We start from the raw sequence: 25,214 nt of genomic DNA, 5'->3' as shown, positions 1-25,214 counted from the left end.
CGCGGGGGGAGCGCGGGGAGCCCCGCTCTGCTCCTGGCGGGGCTTCCTCAGGCCCTGCTGGCATCCGAGGGATGGAGGGGTGTCTGTGTTTGTCAGTACCGAGTCAGCTCGGGCTTTGAGCGGACAGGCAGCGCTGCACTCGAAAGATATGCTCCTGTCGTATTTAAATATGGTTAGATTATGAAATGCCCTTACGTTTTTCAGATATATTAGTGTAGACGTGCAGTATTTGTATAGCTGAACGTGAACTGGCCAGTCATCCTTGTCTCCATCCCTGGGAAGGTGATGGAACAGATCATTCCAGAGGTCATCACCCAAGCATGTAAAACAAGGTCATCTGGAGTGGTCAGCATGGATCTACCGTGGGGAGATCAATCTGATAGCCGCCTATCATGGCACGGCAGCGTGGGTCAATGAGGGGAGAGCAATGGGTGTTGTCTGTCTTGACTTCACAAGGGTTTTGACACTGTCTCCCACGGTATCCTTGCAGGTAAGCTCAGGAAATGTGGGATAGATGAATGGAGAGTGGGGTGGATCGAGAACTGGCTGAATGACAGAGCTCAGAGGGTTGTGATCAGCGGAGTAGGAGTCCTGTAGTCCATGGCGTTCCCTGGGGATCCATAGTGGGTCCAGTCTTACTCAGTGTGGTTATCAACGACCTGGACAATGGGATAGAACCTTAGCAGGTTTTCTGGTGGTACAAACCTGGGGGAGTGGCTGATACACCTGAAGGCTGTGCTGCCATTCAGTGGGACCTTGATTGGCTGGAGAGTTGGGCAGAGGGAAACTTAATGAGATTCAACAGGGGCCAGTGTAGGGTCCTGCACCTGGGGAGGAATAAGTGCAAGTACCAGCACAGGCTGCAGACTGATGTACGAAAGAGCATCTCTGCTGAAAAGGACCTGGGAGTCTTGGTGGGTGACAAGCTGTCCATGAGACAGGAGTGCCCTTGTGGCCAGCAGGCTGGTGGTATCCTGGGGTGCATCAGGAATAGTGTGGCCAGCAGGTCCTCCCCCACTGCTCGGCCCTAATGAGGCCACTTCTGGAGTGCTGTGTCCAGCTGTGGGCTCCTCAGTGCAAAAAAGACATGGAGCTACTGGAGAAGGTCCAGTGGAGGGCCATGAAGATGCTGAGGGGTCTGGCCTATTTCTCCTCTGAGAATAGACTGTGGGAGCTGTGCCTGTTTAGTCTGGAGAAGACTGAGAGAGGATCTCATTAATACAGGTGCCAAGAGGATAGACTTTTTAGTGGTGCCCAGCGACAGGACAAGGAGCAATGGTCATAAACTAAAACAAAAGTTTCACTTCAACACGAGAAAGAACTTTTTTATATAGAGAGTGGCAGAGCTCTGGAAAATGCTGCCCAGGGAGGTCTCCTGCTCTGGAGATATTCAAAACCCACCAGGCCACGTTCCTGTGTAAGCTGCTCTAGGTGACCCTACCTTGCCATGGGGGTTGGACTGGATGATCTCCAGGGGTGCCTTCCAACCCTAATGATACTGTGAACCTCATAATTTGTGCTTGAAGTGTTTCTCATGGGTATGAAGATGTATAGATTTATTGACGTGCTATTTTTACTGTCACACATGAAATACTCCACTTGCAAAGCAGGAGAGTGTAAGAGTGATGTGGTGGTGGGAAATTGCTAGAACTGTATGTCTAATCTTACTGAATGTGTTTATGGTTTACTTAAATAGGGTACATAAAAGATCTAATTAAGAGTAGGATATTAAAAAATCAGTGGAATGAAAATCTAGTGAAGTATAAAAATACTTAGTTTTTCATCAGTGTCAAGTTTTACCAAAATAAAATATATGTATTGTCCTTAAACACATTTTAACAAAATATGGTACAGGCAAAATTTTTAAAGACATTTACAATTTAGGGATGTTTCTGGCTCTTCAAGGTCTATGTACTTTTCTTCTGAATGTTTTTTTGAGTCTCACTATGCCAGCTTGTGCTAGGAAGTGATATGCTGTTGACAGATGGACTCCAAATAATTTTCAGAATTGATTGCATGGGGAAATCAAGAGACACCCTCTAGTGATGGTTCTTTTCTTTTACAGAAGCTCATTTTCCAAGAATAAACAGAATAGCTCAGCAGTACTCTTGAGAAGAAAACTAGCCTCTCATTTCCCTGTGTGATAAATGTTTTGATTTCCTAAGTATTTTGCTCTGTTACATATTCCGCTTCTGAAATACCTGTAATTTTGCAAATTTTGTTTGATCAAGTGAAAAGTACAGCATGTGGTATTCTGGATAGACTGTAGCATTGGTTTACCTAAGTGCAGTATAATTTATCCATCTGTTTGGTTGGGTTTTTTAAAATTGCATTTCACATTTTGAGAGAGACTATACCTTGAGCTGAAGCCTTCATGTATCTATTCAAAACTTATTTCAATTTCCCCCCCTCCAGGATTCAGTTTGACAGATTTATAAATAATTTAAATTACTATGTTCTGTATATTATAGTTTTGAATATGCTGACAGTGCTGTGAGCTACTGTGTTGCCCATTTATAAAGTAAAAGTAGATTTGAGTTTCTCACTCCTTTTTTAGAGTGATGATCTGTGTATGAATTTCTGATTATCATTTTCTTGCCAAGTGATAACTAACCATTTAAAAAATAAAAGTAATATCCCCCTGCAGTCTTCCAGGTGCCATTGAAAAGTTCTACGTTGTCTGTTTGCTCCACTATCTTTATCTGTAATGCCTGTGATAACACATCGCCTCTATTCTGAGGCCTTTTTAGTTTGTCATAGTTGTCACCATATTATGTTAAATTTGTGGTGTTAAAAGTATACCCACCCCCACACTGCTTTTTTTTATGAAAAGGGAACTGTATTTTAACACAAGGGGTAAGTAGATAATGTTTTTTATCAATTTGTCACGTCCCTCAAATAGGTGGTTTATTTTCTTCTAGCATGGAATGATTATCATTCTCGGCCCACTATGGCAAGTTTTTACTGAAACATGTCCATCAGCTTCTTCACTTAATATTCAGCATAATCTCCGTACTAGTCTTTCAAGCATTCAGTCTGTTTCTACTATTTTTTAATGCAATCTGTTTGCAGAAATTCAGTATTTTACTCTAATCCAATTATATGTGTGCTTAATGCCTTTTTATCTTTCTTAAATGGAACGACATGGTTATATGTCAGTCCACTAGTCAGACTAGTAAATGAGAGTTTCAAAAGAAGAATTGCTTTAAATTAGAAGCCCATGTCTGATAGTTATTACCTTGTGAAGCCAGCACAACTGCAGTGTTGCTGTATCTTTTTCTTCATTGTTGGGTTTGTGTCTTACTGTGCACTTACGCAGTTGTTGTATCCATGAAAAATACAGCAGTGTTTCTAGGATCTATGCTGGAAGTTACCATTCCTTATTTTCATTCAAGTAACTGATGCTTGGTCACAGCATTAATGTCTGTCTTGTTCCTGGTTTCTGCATGCTTTGAGATAACATGCAGAAGTTCTGAGTCTGTCAGTGCAGAGAACTTTGAAGCCACACAGAGATCTAATGGGTTTGGGCCTCTCTGAGTGCAGATGAAATCAAGGGAGAACACTTACTAGATGACATTTTCAAGTTCTCGGGTTTAATTTCAGTTTGACTGTCCAGCAAACTTGTTAGATCTGACTGACATAAAACACGGAGCCACTGTAGGATAATGACACTTCCAATGCAAAACATGGTGTGTGTTTTTTTTTTTCATACAGGCTTGTAATGGTGATCTTGCAAAGTAATATTTTCATGGATATTAGTTTTAGTTTGTTCACTTCAAAAATATATTTTGAAGTTAGGCACAATTTAGTTGGCTGTAGAGCACATTCACATAAGCAGAGCAGAAGTTTATGTCCAGAGAAATAAAGTAACAAAACCTTTTTTTTTTTTAATGTGGTCATTTTTTCAAAAAACCACAGTATCTCACAGTATTTGATGCATTAAATTACTGCAACTACCAAAGCCTTAAAATGATTTTCATTATATTTAGAAAAGATAATGACCCTGTTGTCTCAATGAACTGATTAATTCATAAAGAATTCTGCATACAGAGCATGAGTTCCAATACTTTATGAGGTGCTTAAAGTATCAGCAGATTGTTTCTGTCCTAATTTTGCACGTTTACAATGTTCACCTGGCATGTCTGGAAATGTCTACAGACAATTGTAAAGGATTTTAGAAGATCATCTAATCTGTGGCTTTCTAGTTTTCATTTATCAGAATGGAATTGAAATGACACATTTGCTGCAATGAAATAGAATATGTTTTTGCATGCTAACTGCACAGGATAAAATGGTAGAAAAAATTCACAAGAGGAAAATCAAAAGGTAACTCTAGACCAGCTTCTCTGTTGAAAGATCTTTTGTAAGTCTTGATACTTGGGTTTGGTGGGTTTTTTTTTTTTGGTTGATGGAGTTTCTTTGAGGATTGGGGGTTGCTGGTTTGTTTGTTTTTGTTTTTTTAACTTAAAAGCTTGCACTAGTGAAGGTTCCATAACTGTTTAAGGGACTCAGTTCCAGTGCTAGAATACCCCAAAAGTTAAATTTTTTTTCCAGTGTGTACCTACCTTTCATATTGCAATTAAAGTTCATCATTTCCATCTCCTGCAGACAGAGCCTTTCTTCTGTGTGCCACAGTCTTTCATGAGCCTGAAGTTTTAAAAGTTGAAGTTTTTTCTCGATTCCAAAAACTTTTCAAAGGCCATATTTGAGCAAATGTGACTTTCCAAGAATTCTTGCCTGTATGATCTGTACACATATAAACACTATTGCACCATTCAAATCATTAAGAAATGTTTTAGAGCTGTTAGATTGAGGCAGACCCTAAAAATTCCTGCAAAATAGGGGTTTGCACTTTGCACCTTGTTCATTCTTTTGAAAGTTTCCAAATGCAATGAATGTTTCTTCTCTACAAATACAGGTACTAAATTGTATAGTTTGGAAGTATTAGAATTCTCCCAAATCTCTTGATGATTCTGAGTAGAATCAGTAGTAGTGAGGTTTATCTTAATGTGTTTTTCTTTTCTAAATGATGGTGGACTAAAAGTGTCCTTAAGCATTTCTTACAGTTGTTCATAGTATATAATGAAAGGTAGATCTGTTGCAGTTTAAAGGCCTTTAAGTGATACTTTGTAAGGACTGGATTCTGAGAAATGTTTCATTCACTCAAATTTTCTCATGCAAGTTCTTTCTGTTGGAACATGGGACTGTGGTATAAATGGTTTCATTTTCCATAAATTTCTTTCAGAAAATACTTAATTTTAAACATGTTACCATTTTTTTCAGTTTCAGAGTTGCCACCTGTTCCTTCTACATCAAGGACAAGCTTTGCAGAGCTTTCTGTTAGGCAGCGAATGAGAGAGAAACTAAAAGCAGCAAAGGTGGGAATCCTTCAGAAGTCCTGTTTGATTGACCTCAGTCTTATAAGTAACACCCACTTCATTTTACTTGCTCTGTGCTATGTGAATTCGAGTTGGGATATCTGCTTTTTTATTTCTGAAGCCGAAAGTGTACTCAGTTCATCAGTACAGTTATGTTCTGTATTGCTATATTTTTTTTCTAAACTTTATATTTAATTTGTTTGTAATAACATAAAAGGTATTGTTGTACAATCAGTACAAGTTCCTTCTGTGCTGTTTGTCAAAAAATTTCTTACACTAGTTTGAAAGCAATGGTTTCTTTGTATGTTTACTGTACAATTTAATAAGGCCTATTAATATATGGATCTGGAAAATCACTTAAGCTGATTTTATAATTAAAAGATTCTGTCCCTAACACAAACATAAGTAAGTGTTGAGTTCCTGGGAATTACTATAGCTTTGATCTATTTCTATTTCTGTTGCAACTAAACATTTTTTCCATTTGTTTGCTTAGACAAAAGCTGAAATTACTTTATCGCGAGAAGACCCCAGTCCACAGCCAAGGCGTTTAAAAGGCATCAGAGAAAGAAAACCAGAAGTCAGACTGGATAAAACGGTAAAAAAGTGCATTGTGTCTTGCTGTTCTTATAATAAGAAAGTGAATGTGAAACATGAAGAAAATCAAAGACTGCACACTCTTGAAGATGAATTCCTTTTATCAGACTTATACTACTGTTTGGGAAGGAACTGTTCTGATTATTGTTTTTATTGTATATATTTAACAGTAATAATTTGCTTACATTGTAGTATAGACATCATGTGAAACTTCTGTCATTTAGAGGTTCATGACTTCTGTTGCTTAAGATGCCTTGAAGTATTTAAAATTTACAGTAACAGAAAGGACCACTGTAGTACAGCTTTATATAAATGTGCACAGTGCAATTGCTAAATGCTGGCTATTAACTTTATGTCATTTTGTTGTATTTCCTTGTTACTATTTTGTATTGAGGTTTTTTTGTATAAGCGTGTTCTTTGTTAGAAAATGAATTTTGTTTTAAAAAAACAACAGAGGCTCTGCCTGTGCAGAACTGGCGCTCATATTCTTCAGAATTCACAAAGAGACTGCTTGCCTGTAGAAAATACGTTCCAAAGAATTTGTTATTCCCAGGAAATAACAGCATATACCAGTAATGCCTTTATATGGAATTCTAAACAATATGGTTTAGCCTGGCTAAATTGCTTGTCTAGGGGAGAATTGCCATTTCATGTACATTGTGGGAAGATTTTTGGCAATGTTATCTTATAATAAGTAATTATTACAGCTTTCAGTTAAACTAATACTGGTTTAATGTATTCGTAGTAGGAAAATGCAGAAGTGATACCCTTATTAGAGTTGTTTATTAATTTCATATCAAGTATATGTGAAACCTTCCACATGTTGGTTTTGTTTCTTGTACTTACACACACGGGAGGTGTTTTGTTGTTAAACAAGTGGCCATCAGATTGACAGAGTTTGAGATTTTCTTTCTGATATTATTATTTTGAAGTATAGGTGTAATAGAGGTAAATTTGAGCAGTGTCTTCCGTCAATCTAACAATTCAGGCCACAAGAGGAAGAACAGATAGAATGGTAGATGTGTTTAGGTTGGTTGAGCCTGATGAAAATCTCTTTGAAGCACTTAAATGAACTTGCTGAAGCAGCTTCAGAGCCAGTGACCTTTACAGTGGCCTGTGTGTAGGGACAGATAAGGCTTCAGAGAACTGGGAATGGATAAACATGATACCTCCTTGCTTGAAAAGGCAGGGGATTGTCACCCATGGAGTTAGAGGGTAGCCTAGCAATAAATGTTTGAGAGAATAAAATAAATTATCAAGTGTGTATTTCAGCACCCAAGCAATGAACACCACGTTTCTTAAACAATACCAAAGAGAGTTTTCCTGATGGCAGCAGGGGTTGTCTGAGAAGCTCCCTGATTCCCTTACCTGGGCTGCAGCCCCTGCCAGCAGCACCCCTGACACTGCTGCCCAGCTGGGGCTGTCTGCCCGAGGGAAGGGTTTGCGTTGCTGCCTCCTTTCTCTCCCTTTGGACATTAGCATGTGATTGATTGCTTTTGTTCAGGAGTGCAGAAGCAATGATCCAATCAGCAGTGAAGACAGCTACTGTCATTTAGGCAATGAACCATCTCTTCATACTCTACAGGCTATTTCTTGACCCAAAGGAATTAAATAGTAGTCAGATGTATCTTTTAAAATAAATATGTAATCAGTTTGTTACCACAGTGGCAATGTTTCTCTTTTGTTATTTTTTTTCTGTAAAAATGCAATATCTTATAACTGTAGTCAACTGTATTTTTTTATAATTCACTAAACGTATGTATATGTTTTTATGCAGTCTGATAATGATAAATTCAGGGAGATGCAAGAGGATGAGTCACACTTACCATCAAAAGTAAAGTTTGGTGATACTGTAAAAAAGCTTAAGCAAAAGTCAACAGTAAGTACCAATTCCTCCATTTCAATAACGATTATTAATTTAATTTAACCTTTATGTGGTTTCATGATTCTGTTTGAAGAAGCAGACAGAATTCATTCTTAAGCAGCAGAGGTTTTATTTAATTTACAAATTCACAAGCAGTATATGCCAATAATTGAAGTATATAAAAGGAACCTTCATCAAATATAAGAATGGCTTTGGATCATTTGATTAAAAAACCAAAAAAACTAGTAAACTATCCATCTGGACACAATTACTGGAGTTTGCAGGAAAAATATGTCTTCTATTTAAATCCTTTTTATAGAATGCCACCAGTTGGCAGTTAAAGCATTTTACAGACTAGTATATTGATATTAGCCACAAAGTACTACTGTTAATTCTTTTCTTAGGGATTCATCCTAAAGCTAAAGGGTCCTGGGTCCTTCAGAGACAAAAGGCCATTAGAAATTTCTCTTCATATCATTTACCTGGGTATCTGCTGTATGGTCAGAATTTAAACTTTGGTGTTTCTGATTCTGGTTTATATTTAAAACAATAAGCATGTTAAAATTAGACCAGGTAACCTTTTAAATAACATTTTGCAAGAAATATTCAATGAAGTATATAGCAATAGAGAAAGTTCCATGTATCGTTGACAAATTTCAGTTAGCTTCAGCATTTGAGTGAGTTCTGTTTGAGATAATTATTATCTTGTAACGAATGTTTATACATGCTGCTGGTTCATATTATTAATGGGAATATTTATTCACTTGCCCTAGTTTTCTTATAACTGCCATAATAAAGTATCTTTGTCTTCTTTTTTTAGTTCCAGAATGATTTTCCTTCTGAGGAAGAAGCATATAATTTCTTTACATTCAATTTTGATGCCGTACCAGAGAAAATCAAAGTTGGAGCCAGGAAAAGGAACGGATTAAATGAAGAAGAGGAGGTAGAAGAGGAATGTGTTGAAACTCGTGAAGATGAACAAGAGGAGGATGAAATGGTGAGAACTATAGGATAAATGTTCATATATTTTTTCAGAGTTCTGTTAATTTTATTAGTCTATACATAATGGCATCTTGAGTTTCCTAAAAAATTCTCAAAGTGTACTTTCTCAAGAGACTTTCTTAAGAAACAGATGAACTAACTAAAGAGATGTTTGCACTTAACCTACAGGATGAAGACGTGCGCCTAGTTAAAGATGATGATTTATTCATAGGGCAGACAGATGAAGATCTTCTGGTAATGAAACCTGTTGATTGTGAAAACTACTCTGAGCAACTGAAAAGGGAAAAAGAATTTCTCTTCATTCCCAGCATGTTAGCAGGTGTGAAGACTGTGCTTATCCATTTAGTTCCTGGATTTTTGTATAGCATGGCACCCTTTGATCTGCTGAAAAAATCTTGCATCAACTGTCTCTGGCAGCAGAGAGATGTTTAATTGCAGCTGACACTAATCATCCAGTCAAGTGCAAAAAGGTCTGACAGCATGGATTAGCTGGGAACATGCACACCTCAGCAGGTCATCACCTGCTACACTGGCAAGCATACTCAGGGCACCTCAGTTGATCAGGGGTAACTTCCTCACTGCTGGCTGTAGAAAGTGCAAGGTGCTGGCCTCTCTTCTGCTGCTATTTAGTGTATGCAGCAGGTTACAGGTACACACATCTACCTACTAAGGATGGCTCATGCACTGTACATTGTAACTTAGACTATTTATTCACTTGGCTACATCTGCAGCTTATTCCTTGTGGCGAGTTTGTCATGAGTCATGCAACTAACATAAGGATTTTTGGGATTCAAGGAGCCATTTTTGCAAAATCTGAGTTTGTGAATTAGTCAATATTGATCATATCTCTGACCTTTTTTCCTTATTCCCACAGAACTACAAAGTACTAAAAAATTGCTTTATAATATCACTTGATATTTAATATTTGAACTGGAAGAAACAGAAACAAGTCTCCCAGTGGCATATACCAGAATGGTACCAGTACAGCTTGCAGTGCAATGTCAAAATATTTGACATTGTGTGCCTCTGTTTTTTCATGTCTTGTAATTTAGTTTTGACTACTTCCTGTGTGATCCACTGTGTTCTGATTTAGGGGATAACTTTTATTGTAACCCTCAGTATAATCCCTCCATGTTTTGAGATTGCTTCTTGAAAAATACTGAGTCCATACACACCGTGAAACAGCCTTGCAGGCAGGCCTTTTAAAAGAATTCCACCTGCTGTTATTTGGCTAACATAACTCTTTATGCATGTTCTGTATTTTGTATGAGACTAGCTTAAGGAAACTGTTTATTAACAGGAGGTCTGATTAATCTGAAATTTTCACTTTCCTTTGGAAAGGCTTCGAAATGCTCAGTTGCTACTCGAGGTTTTTTACACTGTTGTGCAAGCAACCATTAATACTAAACTCCACTAAGTTACTTGAAGTATTTTTTGATGAGGAAATTTTTTAATTATCGGTTTATTAGAATTGTGACACTTCGTGACACTTTTATGAGAGATCTGTCTTGATTAAGAAAAGGACCTGTTTTAATTCTGTATTTATTTCTTTTTTTCCTATGCAGAAAAATACTGCTGACAGCATACTTAATATGCAGTGCTATTCGTTTTAAGAGTTAACAAACTAAAACTACAGTTACAAGATATTTTACATGGTTTTCTCTTTAATTTCTCATTAGTGCCTACTTCTGAGAAGATACCTGGAAATATGCAGCCCAGGTACCTTGAGGATGAAGGTCTTTACATAGGAGAAAGGCCCTTTGTATCACAGTCTAATCAAAATATTTTAGAAAACAGAATACTCAGACAGGACCAAGTAAGTCACTGCTACCGTTTTAGTTGTAACTTTTATCAGTATTTTATTTATCTTTATAAGTATCTTATTTTTGTTATAGTTAAGCAAGTGGATGGTCATTCTGATATGGGGCTTTCATCTTCAAAATGTTTGGCAGCATCAGATGTTGGGAAATACAGATTATTGTAGGAGTGCTTTTTTAGTGTAACCCCATTGTCAGAACACGAGACTGGGTCTTAAAAAACTGGTTTCCTTTCCTGGCTCTGATTGTAGCCTGCTGGAGAACAGATCACTGATCAGTCTGTAAGGCTAATTAAATATTGGTATAGATTATCACAGAGATTTTAGAATCCTTTCAGATTTTTAAGAATGTCTTATGGAAAGACATGGGAAAGTGGCTTGGATATATTTTGTCCTACTGTATTATCTTCCTATACACGGTAAGGTGTGTATTGTTCAGTATAGACTTAAACTCCTGAGCAGCAGCTGCCCTTTATATTATATTTTTTTATGATTCTTCATGTGCTTTTGTGAATCAGATTGGGAACATTTGGATCTAAAATTTTTGAATGGCCAGTTTCAACCCCGTTAGTTTTCTGGTTGACTTCATGGTGTTACCACATCGACATATGGCTCTCGGGTCAGATTAAAACAGGTATGGAATTAACAGGGTAGGGCAGCATCCTTGGACAGCTGCACTGGTTTAAGCTATATATGGATCCAGGTAATGAGAACAAAGGGAGGAATTAGGACAATGTCAAACATGTGAAGCCATGGATAGCAATTGGTGTGTAAAATACTTACCTAATCTGCTTTCATAGATGTTGTGTAAGTAGTTCAGGTTGTGGAATAGAAGATTTGAGAGATGCTTTATTAAATTATCTGACCTGCCATTTAGCTCTTGTGTAAATCAAGTCTTATAATTCTTTCAATTTCAGTGATTTAAGAAAATAACATTTAAATAAGTGATGTGTTGATTTTTTTTTTCTTTTAAATGTGTAACACTGCACGTGGAAAGAAAAACCAGTATAATCAAAATGTGAGCAGCATCTTGGTTTTTTTAATTTCAAAACTTACTTCTGGTATATTTGAGGATTTCATTTTGTTGTATTAGGAAAGTTTTGCTTATTTCAGTCACAAAAAATTCATAGTCCCCTTTTATTCTGTATTTTTTGTAAGAATTATAATTTTGCAAGTAAATTCTTTATAAAGTAAGAAGCAATATATAATTTTGTTTTCCTTTGTAGGGGAGAGAGTGGTTTGGTGATGATGGCAAAATCTTAGCATTGCCTAATCCAATTAAACAGTCTTCTACTAGGCCTCCAATATTCTCACTTGAAGAAGGCATTGCACCAGAACTTGAAACAGTGTATAGAAAGGTAGGCATATTTCATATATGTGATTCCTGAGACCCAGTATCCCAGTTCTTCTGCACCAGAAACTCCAGTAACCTGAAGGGTTTTGTGCTAAGAACCATGACTATTGTCTACTTTTTGTGATTCCATATCTATTCTTTAAATGAGCTCTACTTTTTTAAGAATACATTTGTTTTTTCCTGTAAAAATGCATACAAAAGGATGAAGAGTTTAGCTGATGGTGCTGGTTGAAATAGTAAAATATCAGTCCATGACAAACACATTTAAGTCTGTCACTAGGATCCTTGTGAGGCACCCTTGGATATTCTCATGCCAAAGTAGGGTAGTTCCTATATTAGTGTATATATAAAGTTTACTCATGTAGACAGCAACTAATTTTGAGTTATGTAGCATCAATTCAGATATTTTTGGGAGGCTGTGAGATTTTTTTGGTTGTTGTTTTTCTTATTTGTTTTGTTTTGTTTGCAGGGTTTTTTGTGGTTGTTTTTGCCTTAGTCACAGCATACCTACCCTGGCGAACAGCAGTTTCAATGTACAATCAGTACAAATCAAAATAAGTTTCAATTAAAACCATTCAGCAAGCTTGAAGCAAGCTTTAATTGTTCTGCTTGTTAGAACTCTATTACCCTCTTGGAAAAGCTGACTTTTAAGACTTTTAATAGAGTGTTCTTTTGGGACATGGAAATGTTTCTGACTGTTGCTGTTGATACAGATTTAAATGTGGCCCTTTACTTGATGGTGGTGATAAATATGAAATCCACAAGCTGCATCCAGTACCACAGATCTATCTATGCATGGAGTTTTTGCAGGCAGGAGAAATTTACTGTTTTGATCCTGTAAAGATAGGCCAAGAGCGCTTATGTTTCAAGAACACCATGTTTACATGGACAGTGACATAGAAATATCTAAATCACTGTGGTAAAGTACTGAGCTTAAAGGGTCCTTTATAGGCAGAAGAATAAAGCATAAGGAATTCAAAGTTGTCATTTTTATGACAGATTGTATCTTATTAAACATTTTGATGAGAAACAGAATGTGGAAGGATCAGGTGGACTCAAGTGTGTTTCTTGGCCCATTATATCAGATCCTATAAAAGAGCTGTGCAACAGTTAAATTTCCCTCCAAATCCCTCTTTTTCCTTTTCTCGGGAAGAGACTGCAACAAACACTATGTAAGTAACAGCTTCATCTTCTATGGTACCAGAATATCTCTGATGAATCTCTTGTGAAGGATCCTAATAAGGGAGCAGGAGTAGTCAGGCTGGAAGCAGTGCTAATTCTCTTCTGATTTCAGTAACTTGAGGATGTAAGCCATGGATGTCTTTTGGTTGCAGAGGGTTGAAGCAGACTTTTTAAGCTTTGTTGCTGAAAGCTTCTGTTGGCCTTCATTGGTCTGAATTTCCCTGGCGTTAGAATGGGGAAGCAAGTAATGTATTTCCTAATGTACACAATCTATATGGTCTACAAGAAGAGCTGTTCTGTGAGAGCTGCACTGTTTATCCCAGAGCTCAATTCTAGGAGGAGATAAAGCAATACTAAACAAATGTGTCAAAAGAGAACTAGCAGGCTGTGATTTTTCTAATCCAGTGTCATTGCCTTCATTGCTCAGCAAAACCTTCAGTACAGGAAGATGACTTCAGCCTCATGTAGGCTATAAAAATTCTGTTGTGTAGAATATCCATGGTAGTTTTGTGCCACCCACTCATCAATAAAGCAAAAGGTTAACACAGTTTAAGGCTCAGCATTTAAATGTAGGTAGTGCTAAATGGGTCATTTTCTGACAAAGAAAATCTTTGAAAGATACTGTTGTCAGCGTCTGTAAATCCAGTTTATTCTTTTTTTCTTTCAGGCAATAAAAATGACATCTTCTAATCAGTATTTTGTTGGACCTGGAGATTTTCAGGGGCTGTTTCAATTGGATATTGATATTTCTGGACTGATATTCACCCATCATCCCTGTTTTAGCCGTGAGCATGTGTTAGCAGCTAAACTGGCTCAGTTATATGATCAGTATTTAGTAAGAAAACAGAAGAATCTTACCAAACTTCTCACAGACAAGGTATTTCTGTTCTTTGTATCTTATTGAGACAATGATGTGACAGTTTTAGGTAAAAGTGGAATTTGTCAGAAGTTAAAAACCTAAATGAGGTTGCTGTGTGTTCAGTGCAGAACTGCATTTTTAAGATTAGGAATTTCTTTGAGCTTTGGTTTTGAATTAACTCTGAAGTAAAAGGAATACAGTAACATTTGCATAGTATTCCTTAGAGTATCTAAAATGTTTTCCAGTGAGTGACAGGTCAGACATTACAGGATTGTATACAGCAGCTCTGATAGGGAGACAGCAAAAGACATTATTCAGTGATGGAGGGAAGTTAGTGAAGTTTAGTTTCAGTTATCAAATCAAAGTGAAAGGAGTCAGTTTAATTTCACCAAGTTTTACAAAAGTAGAACCCATTTCCAGGCATGTATCTGTGACAGATGCTGTGTTTTAAATGCATACTGCTGTCACATTTCCTGTGCCACTCTTGTGGACTCTTCTGTTTTTGGCTCTATTGCTGGGTGAGCTTGACTGGGCTGCTCATGCTCTGTGTACCACCAGTCTTCCTCCCTCTGTACATTGGAAGTAATGGTAGTGGTCTTCTCTGGTGTAAATGTGTACATGAACATTAGGCATTGTCAGTACAATTCTGATGTCATCAGGCCACACAAGAATACTTGTCTGTTAAAAATTAGTTGGATTATAAGTACATATACATTCAGATTTCCATAAATTAAAGGTGATGATTTTCTACATTAAAGAACTATTATAAGGGAAAAATAATCATTGTATACAAGCTCATTTTTATATTAGTGTAATGAGGGTCAGTAGGTGGTATACAGATACTTCTGAATTTTTAAATAAAGCATTAGGCTGTAGTTCTAATGATGGACAGGTATTTCATACTGTGTCTCAAAATAATTCCTTGGTATACTTTGTTCTGTTCGTACTTTTGAAGGATTTGTCTTAGTGCTCTGTGAAATAGGACATTAGGGCTATCCATGTCCTCATTAGAGGAACCTATAAAACCACAGAATCATTAAGGTTGCAAAAGACCTCTAAGCTCATCAAGTTTAACCATTAACCCAGCACTGCCAAGTCTGTCACTAACCCATGTCCCCATGTGCCAATCTGCACATCTTTTAAATACCTCCAGGGATGGTGGATGTCCCTGCACAGCCTGTTCCAGTGCTTGACAAACCTTTCAGTGAAGAAATTTTTTCCCAAGATCCCGTCTAGCCTCCCTGGAACTTGAAGCCATTTCCTCTTGTCCTATCACTTGTTATTGACAGGAGAGACCAACATCTGTCTGCAGCCTCCTTTCAGGGGTGGTTTAACCTGGAGAAAAGGATGCTCATGATGGTCCATAATTATTGCTCTCTACAGCTGCCTGAAAGGAGGCTGTAGCCAGGTGGGGGTCAGTCTCTTCTCCCAGGCAACCAGAGACAAGTCAAGAGGACATAGCAAGAAACTGTGCCAGGGAAGGTTAAACTGTGCATCAGGAAGAATTTCTTCACTGAAATGGGGATTAGATATTGGAATGGGCTGCCCAGGGAAGCAGTGAAGTCACCATCCCAGGAAGGTCAAGAAATGACTGGACTTAGTGCTGTGGTTTAGTTGACATGGTGGCGTTCTGTCAAATTCACTTGACAATCTGGGAGATCTTTTTCAGCCTTAATGATTCTATGATTCTGGGATTTTCTAGAATTACCTTTAGTGGCCCTTCCTAGTCCCAAAAAAGGCTTTTGTGAAAGGTGGGGGTTTTTGCTGACTTGAGGTCTTTTTTCACCTGCACCTTTGATTCCTGGCTTTCAGAATACTCCCTAGATCAGTCTTTCCCCTTGATGAGATCTGTTACAGTGATCAAAGTTAGTAAATCTCCCTCATATATCCAGGGATCCTAATTAAAATGTCATGCTGAAGAATCACTTCACAGACCTGGCAAAACCCTGTAAATACAGAATCAGGACAGTTCAGGGTTTTCTGTCATTAGTAACTAGCTCTTTCCTGTCAAGGTGCATTACACTGGATGACTTGTTAAGCCATCTGTTAATTACTTTTTTGTTTGTTTGTTCAAGCTGCATGCTTTGAGGAGTGCTGTGCAATACAGTATAGAAGGTGGTGGTGATGGTGTTCCTGTCACTCAGCAAAGCATATCTGAATACAAAATGGAAATCAGGTGAGTATGAATTCATTAAATTGTTGGTTTTTAAAATTGTATTCCTTTTTTCCTTTACATGTTGCTACAGAGTATGATTCATGTCAGACTTTTAAATTCTATTATAAATAGCTCTAGAAGAATTTTGAGGATTTAAGAGTTGTCACTGATAAGTGGCATAAAACATTATGAAGAAAATACAGTTTAGGCTGAAATTTTCATTCAAAAGTGGTCTAATTTGATTACTTTTGTTAATTTCTTAGTAGCTACTTACTGGTATGTTTGTATAATTAAATTTAATTAAAATAAAGTTTCAGTAGACTTCAGCTAGATGCACAAAATTTTTACAATGCAACATAATTTTTTGAACAGACAAAACCCCTAGTTTTTTCCATCCTCTTCCTCATTACACAAGTGTTCTTGATTTGCTTCCCATTCTTAAGTATTTTCGCCATGTTTTTGCCAATGGCTTAATACAAATAAAGTGGTAGAATTTTGTTTTACAAGATTACAGTTATTGTTCTTGGACAAAAGCTGGGTAGTAAAAATACATTACAGTTTTTGGCTCAGTAGTGACAGTTTGTATTATTTTTGGCAGATGGACAGTGATGAACTGTAAGTGTTAGCAGTATGATAAACAAGAAGTTATTTTGGACATCCGTGCTGAACAGCCTTTTAACTAGTAGATAATAAAAGTCTGAAACATTTTCACAATCTAAAAGTAGGCAGTAATGTATTCATTTAAAGAAACAGAAGTATAAAGTGATGTAATGGGTCATATGATAACATAATATGAAAAAAAAAAATTTTAATAACAATTCTACTTTCAGCCTTGAAATTTACATCTGCTAAACTTATGCATCCACACACTCCTCTTACATTGGGAATTATTTCTTCAGATTTTCGTTCTTCATGTACACTGTCTTGTAATACATTGGTATCTGTACAGAACATAGAGTAGTGTATCATTCATTATTTTATACTGAAGGACACAGACTTCCTTCCATTGAAAATGGAATAGCTTTTGGCAGTATCTCACTAACATATCTGCTAGAGGACAAGGAGCAGGAGGTGTGCAGTTACCATACAGTACCTCAGAGACAGGAGCTCTCACCAGAGAAAGCATGAGAATGGTAATGGGAAGATTCGCTGTGGGAATCAGATTCTTGGATTTTGGCATCAATGTGGAGGCTTGCTTGATAGAAATTCCAATTAGAAAGAATATGCCTTCTATGTATCTGACGTGTTTTTCTAGATCTTGAGTGCTTTAGTTTAGTTTCATGCTGTTACGAATCTGGAGAAACTCAGCTGAAATCAGTGAGATCAGTGTTGCCTAAGTAACATGAAATGAGTTTGGCTGGTATTAGTCTAGGGCTTTTCATATCTGTATTTCTTTCTGGCTACATCTCTGTTATTGGAAGCTGTTACACATATGAAGTTCAGATGGGCTCTGGAATTTTTTGCTGTCATGGTATTCAGTACTAACTTGGACCACTTATGTTGGTAAAATCATCTGACCTGCCTTGTCTCTCTTTCAACACTGCATTTTCCTGATGGTCAATGTAGAATACTCATGAGAAATTACAGACATGTAGCATGGACAATAATCTAATTGTTTCCTCCACCCTCCAATTACATGACAGATGTATATGCTTTGCATTCTGAAGATCAGAGCTGTAGTTTTCCATTGGCTTGAGAAAGAAATGTGGTCTCAATACAGAAAACTTTTGCACATTAGTAATTTCAGCCCTCCTGTCTTCATTTCCTGAAGTAGGAAGCCAACGTGTGCTGTGGATTCTATGATTCAGGTTCTTGTGGGTGATGTATTTTAGCAGAGATGATTCTCTACTGAAAGGTCCTGCTTCCAAATCCAATACATTAGATAAGTGTGATTACTGATCTGTATGTTCCTCCTGCCTTTTAAGTTTCATCTTCTAGCATCATCTGGTAGACGAAAAAGAAAAGGTTGCTACATGGATCAGTAATACTCGAACTGCTAGCTAATGAAGTGGAGAAGTTACTCATGTTGCTTTCTGAAAAGTCTGCATTTCTTCTTTGTTTACTGTTTTCACTGAATTGGCTTATGCTGTTAAATGATGTATGATGTCTTCTCTCAGCTCTAATCCAGCCTCTGTCTTCCACATTCTCTAAATATTACAAGTCCTAATACGTTAGTTTACGTCTTTTTTTTAATCACAGACTTGTTTTTCTACCAAGATAGTAGTGGAAACAGCCTGTGCTTGTGCTGCATGGACATGTACATTGGAAGTGTGTGATGGTTATTAAACATGCTAATGAACAGCTCTTTTACAATCAGATTAGAGGGTGGAAATGTGAAATACCTATTCTGAGACAAAAGAAAGGCTGTGTTAATTTTGTTTGTATTAAGAATCTTTTATATCTGTCAAAGGACTTACTACGTTACTTCATCTCTGCATGTCCTTTTTTACTGGCGCTAGAAGCACATGAAGTTTAAAACATCTTTTGTAATGTACACGTGCACTAAGCATTACTTCATAGCAGCAGTGTAGGTTTCCTGGGCTGTTGTTTACATGAATTTACTTTAAAGTGTTTTTAATTATGTACAGCTGTAATAAGCATTTCCGAAAACTTTGAGATCTCTAAAGAACAGACTTAATTGAAGTCAGATTGTTCAAAATGAAAGAGACTGGAATATAGGAGGAAATCAAATCCTGCAATCTTCAAGTCTGGGTTTTATGCTCCTTGGATTTAAACCACTGCAGCCATCAATCAACCTGAAACCCCCATCACTTGGCTTTTGGTATTCCAGTTTTTCAATCTGTTGTTCCACTGAGTTAGACAATTCCAGTTGATCATGTGCTATGTATGTGTATTTCTAGACAAACCAGAAGACTTCGTGATGCTGAGCAAGAAAAAGATAGAACGTTGCTTAAGACCATTATCAAAGTTTGGAAACAAATTAAATCCCTCCGGGACTTTCAGAAGTTTACTAACACACCCATGAAACTTTATTTGAGGAAGTATGTCTTGATAACACTTTTTGTACTTTATTTGCTAACAGTAGAGTTGTAACAGGATTAGTTAATTTGGAAACTTAGAATTCTGATATGCAGAAGTAAGACTTTTGAGCAGTGCTGGCACTGTTGAGCCTGCCACTATTCCTTTTGAGTCTGGACAAGATGGAAGGTTAAAATAAGTAATTACTGTGGCAGAAAGGATTTTCTACAGACTAATGAGTAAAGAAAGTTACTATCCAGAATTAACATAATTACTCTATCTGCTATCAACTCTTAGAGTACCCATGCTAGTCTTTTTAAATAAAACACACTTCTGATATAATGAAACTATTCATGGAGAAGTAGATTTCTGTTATATATTACAGACTTAATTGTAACCCTTATGTAATTCTATGCAACATGCTGGTAATTGTTGTTTTGAAGGGAAGAGGTTGATCAGAAATCAGATGAAAAAGCATATGAAGCAGAAATTCAGGCTGAAATAAAGGAATTACTAGAAGAATGTATGGAAGAATATGAAAAGAAAATGGAAGAGCATAAAACTGAGTTACAAGACTGGAAATCTTGGAAGAAGACACAGGTTTGTTTAAATCATTCAATTTCACAGAAAAATAAAATTATTACTTAATGTGTCAAAAATTTGTCCTAATACAGAAAAAAAAAATTCAGGAAAGTTATGCATAAGTTTTATAATGTTCAGGTACATTCTGTCTACTTAGAATTTGTTGGTCAGGTAATTCTTAATTAAAAAATTAAAATGTATTAGGTTTTTGTGCAGCACTGTTTTTCTGCTATTGATTTTCAGCACTTCAATTCTTTCTTTCAGTTTGTTACTTTTGCAGGATTCCTGTTAATTTCATGCCTTTCTTGCAAAGAAAAAACATGGATGAATTTTGTGCGTGTGAGTGGGGTGTTTCTAATGAACAAGCAGTTGATGTCATCTCATGTAAATCTATGTTTGGGAATGTCTCACAATGTTCAGGAATGTCTGACTGAAAGATTTAATTAATATTCTAGCCTTTCACCTCTGAAAAGCTTTATTGCTAATAATGTATACTGTAGTTAAGGTCTCAGTTGTGCTTTAAGGGGATATTGAGAAATACAGATGCTACAGCAACACACTGCAACAGGATGATCTCTGAAACAGACTGTGGCAAAACCAGGTTTGCTTTCATAGTTAGGTGGCAATGTACTGGATACCTCAGGGTAATGGTGATTATACTTGATTATAATTATTGCCCAGCTTGAACACCCTGGGTTTTTGGATACCAAAGCAAAATAAAGCCTAAGGAAATGCTTCAAATACAGTTTTCAGGAATCTAGTGTGTCTGCTGATACTTTCATGGAGAGTTTTTTTATGTACATGCAACTGCTATGGAAGGCATTTAAAATATTTGAGAAGAAGCTGATATGCAGGAATTGGAAATTCCTGTGGGATTTCAAGTGGGCACATGACTCATTACCATCATGTTGGTTCACTTGTAGGATAAGATGAATAAATGTAAACTGTGAAATGAAGGCAGGTAGTTATGAACATTGATCCTAATGCAAACTGTTCATCCACCGGTTATGCCTTCACAAATACCATTGTGGCATCTTTTTATTGTGCTAGTTACAAACTATCTTGAGACTGAGAAGACTGTGGTTCTTTCCTTTTAGAGAAATTATCTCTCTGTCATACCCAGAAGTGCTTTATTTTATTTTACTCAAAGTACTTTTTAGCTTTGTCACTGTTGTTGGTTTCTTACTAGTACAGGTCACATGAATCAAAGACACTAGAGGTACGTGAGATTAAATACATTTAAAAGCAAATACAAGAGCAAGAAAGATAACATAAAATTAGGCAAAGAAAGAATATTTCGTAAGAAAAATATATTAACAAGTTGTTTGGCTTACTACTTTAGTTAATGAGGAGAATCTGTTTGCTTTCTTTCCTATTATTTTTTTTATGATGTCTTAAGTCGTGAAGTGGCCAGTGCTTCCAGGCAAGCTGTACTTCCAAGTAATCTAGATGTCTGTGGAAGGAGGAGCTGTTTTGCAGTTGTTTAAAGCTGAACATGCACGTAAACACTGGAGTTCTACAATTTAGGAGATGCTGAAAGGCATGTTCTGTTTGTTTATCCTTGTTTGGCATAAGGAAGGGAAGGGATCATTCTGCTCATGCTAAAGATACTGCTAAGCTAAAAAACTTGTGCTCCAAAGTTTGTGCATCTCAAACAACTGTGTCTACTGGCTGAGTAACCTTCCTGTAATCCTAACAGAATGTACATGGTAACTCAGGCAAATGAGAGCTCAGCATCTAGCCAGAATGTTCAAGAAACATGCTGATTTTGAAAGGTGGTAGAGAAGATTAAGTAAATGTTTTGCTTGGAGCACATGATGGTTTTGAAGCATATGAATGGAATGTATTGCTGAATACTGAATGTGATGTAGTTCTTTACAATGAGAAAAATCTTTTGGGTGTGTGTAATGCTAAAATTATACTGTCGTTTTACTGTACATACACCATCTGTGTTTTAGCACTTGTGAATCAAGAGAACAAGAGAAAAAATTGCAGAGATTAAAATGAGTTCAGAAAGAACATTACTGTTTTTATATGCAGAAGTCCAAGAAGAAAAAGAAGAAAAAAGATACTCATGTAGATGAAGAATCAGAAGAGTATGAGTTTGGTGAGGAACGTATAAAACCCATCCCACCTAAAATGGCCAATAACCTTGAAATAGAGCAGCAGGTTAGACAAAAAGCTGACAACTGCAGAAGGAAACCTGGAGAGCCTATTCTAGTTCCTGAGCTGACTCTCTCAGGAAGCGTAACTCCAACTGAGCAGTGTCCTCGGTAAGATAAATGTTGGCCAACAAATTACCTTATTTGTGATTTTCTGTTATTTTTAATTGCTTGTTTATACAACTTCAGAAGCATGAGCGCACCATTCTGTTTAGCCTAGTGATGAGACTTCTGCTTCTGAAGGTGATATAACTTAATTCATTTTCAAGTCACATATAACCTTGTACATAGTGCCCTTAAAAATTTAATGTCTGCACATTCCCGTTGAACCTTCTGATACTCCTTGAGCATCTGCACAGAACAGTGGTGTAGATACAAAGAAGCTGGTTTCAGTCTAGAGTCTAGGTCACTGCTGGCAGTACCACTCTCACTGGCTAGTCCTTTATACTAGGTCTGTGCTGTAGATAACAAAGGGAAAAGAAAGAAATTGTGTAATAAACCAGAGATTTCACTCTGGATAAAAGAAATAAATGTGTTTGTTTTGTGTTACTTTCCACATTTGCACACACAATTTAAAATACATCTGCTGGACTTCAGTAATTTAAAAACTGCTTTGTTTTGTACTTAGTTCACAGATAGCCTCATCAGGGAATGCTGCTTGGCTGTTGTACTCCCAGTGACTAAAAACTTCAAAATTTGAACTCAATTTGATATCATTTGTTGTGCTTTGGAGGAACAGAGTGGAAGGGAATTTTTTTTTCCTGGATAACTTCTTTTCTATGGAGTTAGCTTTAGTGGATCCAAAGTTTGACTTTGGTCATTTAAAAATAATTTTATAGTCACGAGAAGATAAAACAATCGTTAAATAATAGTTCTACAGTCATTCCTGTGTAGTGATATTTTTGGAGGAATACCATCTTTATTTAGGTGGGTTCTGTCTCCCCATGAGAAGTCAGATTTTCATTAAAAAACAAAATAATAAAAATGTTATTAAAAATTATATGACGGCTTGTTTGACATATTTACAGAGCAGAAGTTTTGCGACGAGAAGACGTGAAGAAACGCTCAGCATTTATAAAAGTCCTTTTCAACTCCAAAGAAGTGTCAAGGACTGTTACCCGACCAATAAGTTCCGATTTTAGAGTTCACTTTGGACAGATTTTCAATTTACAAATAATCAATTGGCCAGAGAGTTTGAAACTACAGGTAGATGATGATTTATCGCAATAACTTTTAAAAGATGATATAAAATGTAATTACTCCTGTAATGCTTGTGTTTTGCTCTGCGATAGTGTCATAAAGACTGAAAAACCTGTGAAAGACCCTTTGTAAATCATCAATCTTAAGCTCCTTCCTTGCTTCTTTAGTCACAAACTTTTAACTTTGGTGCTATGTTTTTGATGCTTATGCTTTCTAGATATATCTAGAACAAAACTATATGTTGGATGGGAGAAATTAAATAATTGGCACTTGTGATTAAATATGTTAATGGATTGGCCTCTTAACTTTGGAAAAACTGATTTAGGTTGCAGATCAAATTGCTAATGTTTTATTAAAACATTCTTTTCCACACAGTAAAACCATCATAATGTTTACTGGAGGGGAATAAGAAAAAAAAATAATTTGTAGTAATGTCCATAACTCCGCTTGACTTGATCACCAGTGCAGTTAAATCAAGCCACTACCACTCCCCATTCCAAGTATGAATTAATAAATGATTCACATGAATACTTTTCAAAGTTAATACAAAATATATTTAGGGGGAGCAGAATCAGGATCCTACTTCTCCCTTTATAAGATTCCTCTGGTTAGGTAACACTGGTAGTTCAGGGGAGGGTGTAAAAACCCCTTGTCTGCTTATTTATTTAACACACAAATTGAAAAGGAGAAGGAATACCATTTGCCTGGGTTAAAAACGTCTGAATGGAGGAATCACTCACATCACTCTGAGCCTACAGCTGGCTAGGAAAGAGAGAAGCAACCTGCAGTGCTGCCAGAATGGGGACTGTGTGCCATACCCTGCCTTTCATGGTAAGGGAGAATAAGTGAGGCAGAATCCCTCCAGAATCTTCACCTGATCCCAGTGACTGTGTCACAAGCAGTTGCATATTATACAGTGATTCTCTTTAAAGCCTAGAGCTTGTCATACTCGTGTTAGGGGCATTAGAAAAGTGAATAGGGTAGACTTTTAGGAAGAATTCAGATCAAGTAAGCCACTGATAGCTGAAATATCTGCTACTTGAATATTTTAGAAAGGGAATTAATACAATTGCCCTAAATTACTTATTTCATGCTTCAGCCATAGTAAAACCTTTTCTCTCAATACCCTGCAATATGTTTTCAACTTGTCAGGAATGCACATGTAAATTTTTTCTTCTGTCTGTCATCATGGTTTTTTTCTAGATTTATGAAACTACAGGTATCAGCAGTACCACCTTGTTGGCTGAAGTGTTCTTACCTGTTCCTGAGACTGCAGTTCTGACAGGCACTGCTCCTCTGGAAGAAATAGAGTTCAGCAGTGATCAGCGTGTGATGTTGGACCATGAAGGAGTTGGCAGTGGTAGGCACTCTTGTCTTCCTCAGTTCAGCATTTCTCATTTTGCTGAAACCATGTAGCAGTAAGAGGTTGGAGGTTTCAGAGTAAATTCTGCTAAGAGCCTTTACAGGTTCTGTAACTGAGTCTTCCATAATAATAATGATTCTTATTATTGAAGTTTGCTATTGAATTTTTGTCTCTTACTACTTTTAAGCTCTGAATAATAAAAATGTGTCTATTTATTATTTGTCTTGTTGTATTAGTGGAGCTTTACGACCTATAGAAGATGTTTGGGGTTTTTTGAGCATTTGAGTTAATCAGGCCTCTGACACTGCAGAGCAAGCAGATATCAATCGTTGTAGCTCCAGTGATTTTAACGCTTTAAATCACTGAAAAACTGTTTGTAGAAGTGTATATGCAGAGTAATTTTTGTCCTCCTATTTGCTTTGTTGACAACCTGCGCACACCTTTTCCCTGGGGCTTTAGGCTAAAGATGAAACAAGGGAGAGATAGGAAAAGGGGAAACAAGAAGAATACAGAGTAGCATATGGAACTTCCAAGTTTGTATAATGAATTTGAACAGCATTGTGAGATGACTGACTTGCATAAATTTGCTTTATATAAAAATACAGATAAAGCTAGAGCAGAATAGATAAAAAACTGAGGAGGAAAAAAACAGGGTAAAAAAATCATTACAGCATGTGTAAATGTCACTGACTATGATGACCAAATTAAAACTGTGTGTCAAAAG

The 25,214-nt window shown here is 36.8% G+C and overlaps 1 protein-coding gene across 6 annotated transcripts in view; it reads left to right on the top strand.

The window, feature by feature from the left end:
- Positions 1-25,214, top strand: part of LOC103625595 (complement C1q tumor necrosis factor-related protein 7) — a 100,643-nt gene that overhangs the window by 46,179 nt on the left and 29,250 nt on the right. For 3 of the 6 annotated variants that reach the window (XM_017727601.1, XM_017727602.1, XM_017727603.1), the window contains exons 4-17: positions 5,290-5,378; positions 5,872-5,973; positions 7,750-7,851; positions 8,657-8,833; positions 9,007-9,157; positions 10,518-10,654; positions 11,881-12,012; positions 13,858-14,067; positions 16,125-16,225; positions 19,066-19,206; positions 19,627-19,783; positions 21,806-22,038; positions 22,956-23,133; positions 24,331-24,487. In XM_017727601.1, the coding sequence (XP_017583090.1) occupies positions 5,290-5,378; positions 5,872-5,973; positions 7,750-7,851; positions 8,657-8,833; positions 9,007-9,157; positions 10,518-10,654; positions 11,881-12,012; positions 13,858-14,067; positions 16,125-16,225; positions 19,066-19,206; positions 19,627-19,783; positions 21,806-22,038; positions 22,956-23,133; positions 24,331-24,487 (2,067 nt within the window). Of the gene's footprint in view, positions 1-37; positions 491-5,289; positions 5,379-5,871; positions 5,974-7,749; positions 7,852-8,656; positions 8,834-9,006; positions 9,158-10,517; positions 10,655-11,880; positions 12,013-13,857; positions 14,068-16,124; positions 16,226-19,065; positions 19,207-19,626; positions 19,784-21,805; positions 22,039-22,955; positions 23,134-24,330; positions 24,488-25,214 lie in introns of those variants that run through there. The other 3 variants (XM_017727604.1, XM_017727606.1, XM_017727605.1) reach the window with 3 other exon arrangements.

The sequence above is a fragment of the Corvus brachyrhynchos genome, unplaced genomic scaffold, assembly GCF_000691975.1.
Source record: "Corvus brachyrhynchos isolate BGI_N302 unplaced genomic scaffold, ASM69197v1 scaffold80, whole genome shotgun sequence".
NCBI lineage: Eukaryota > Metazoa > Chordata > Aves > Passeriformes > Corvidae > Corvus > Corvus brachyrhynchos.
Note: the sequence above shows the minus strand (reverse complement) of the source record. Positions and strands in the feature narration are given on the sequence as shown.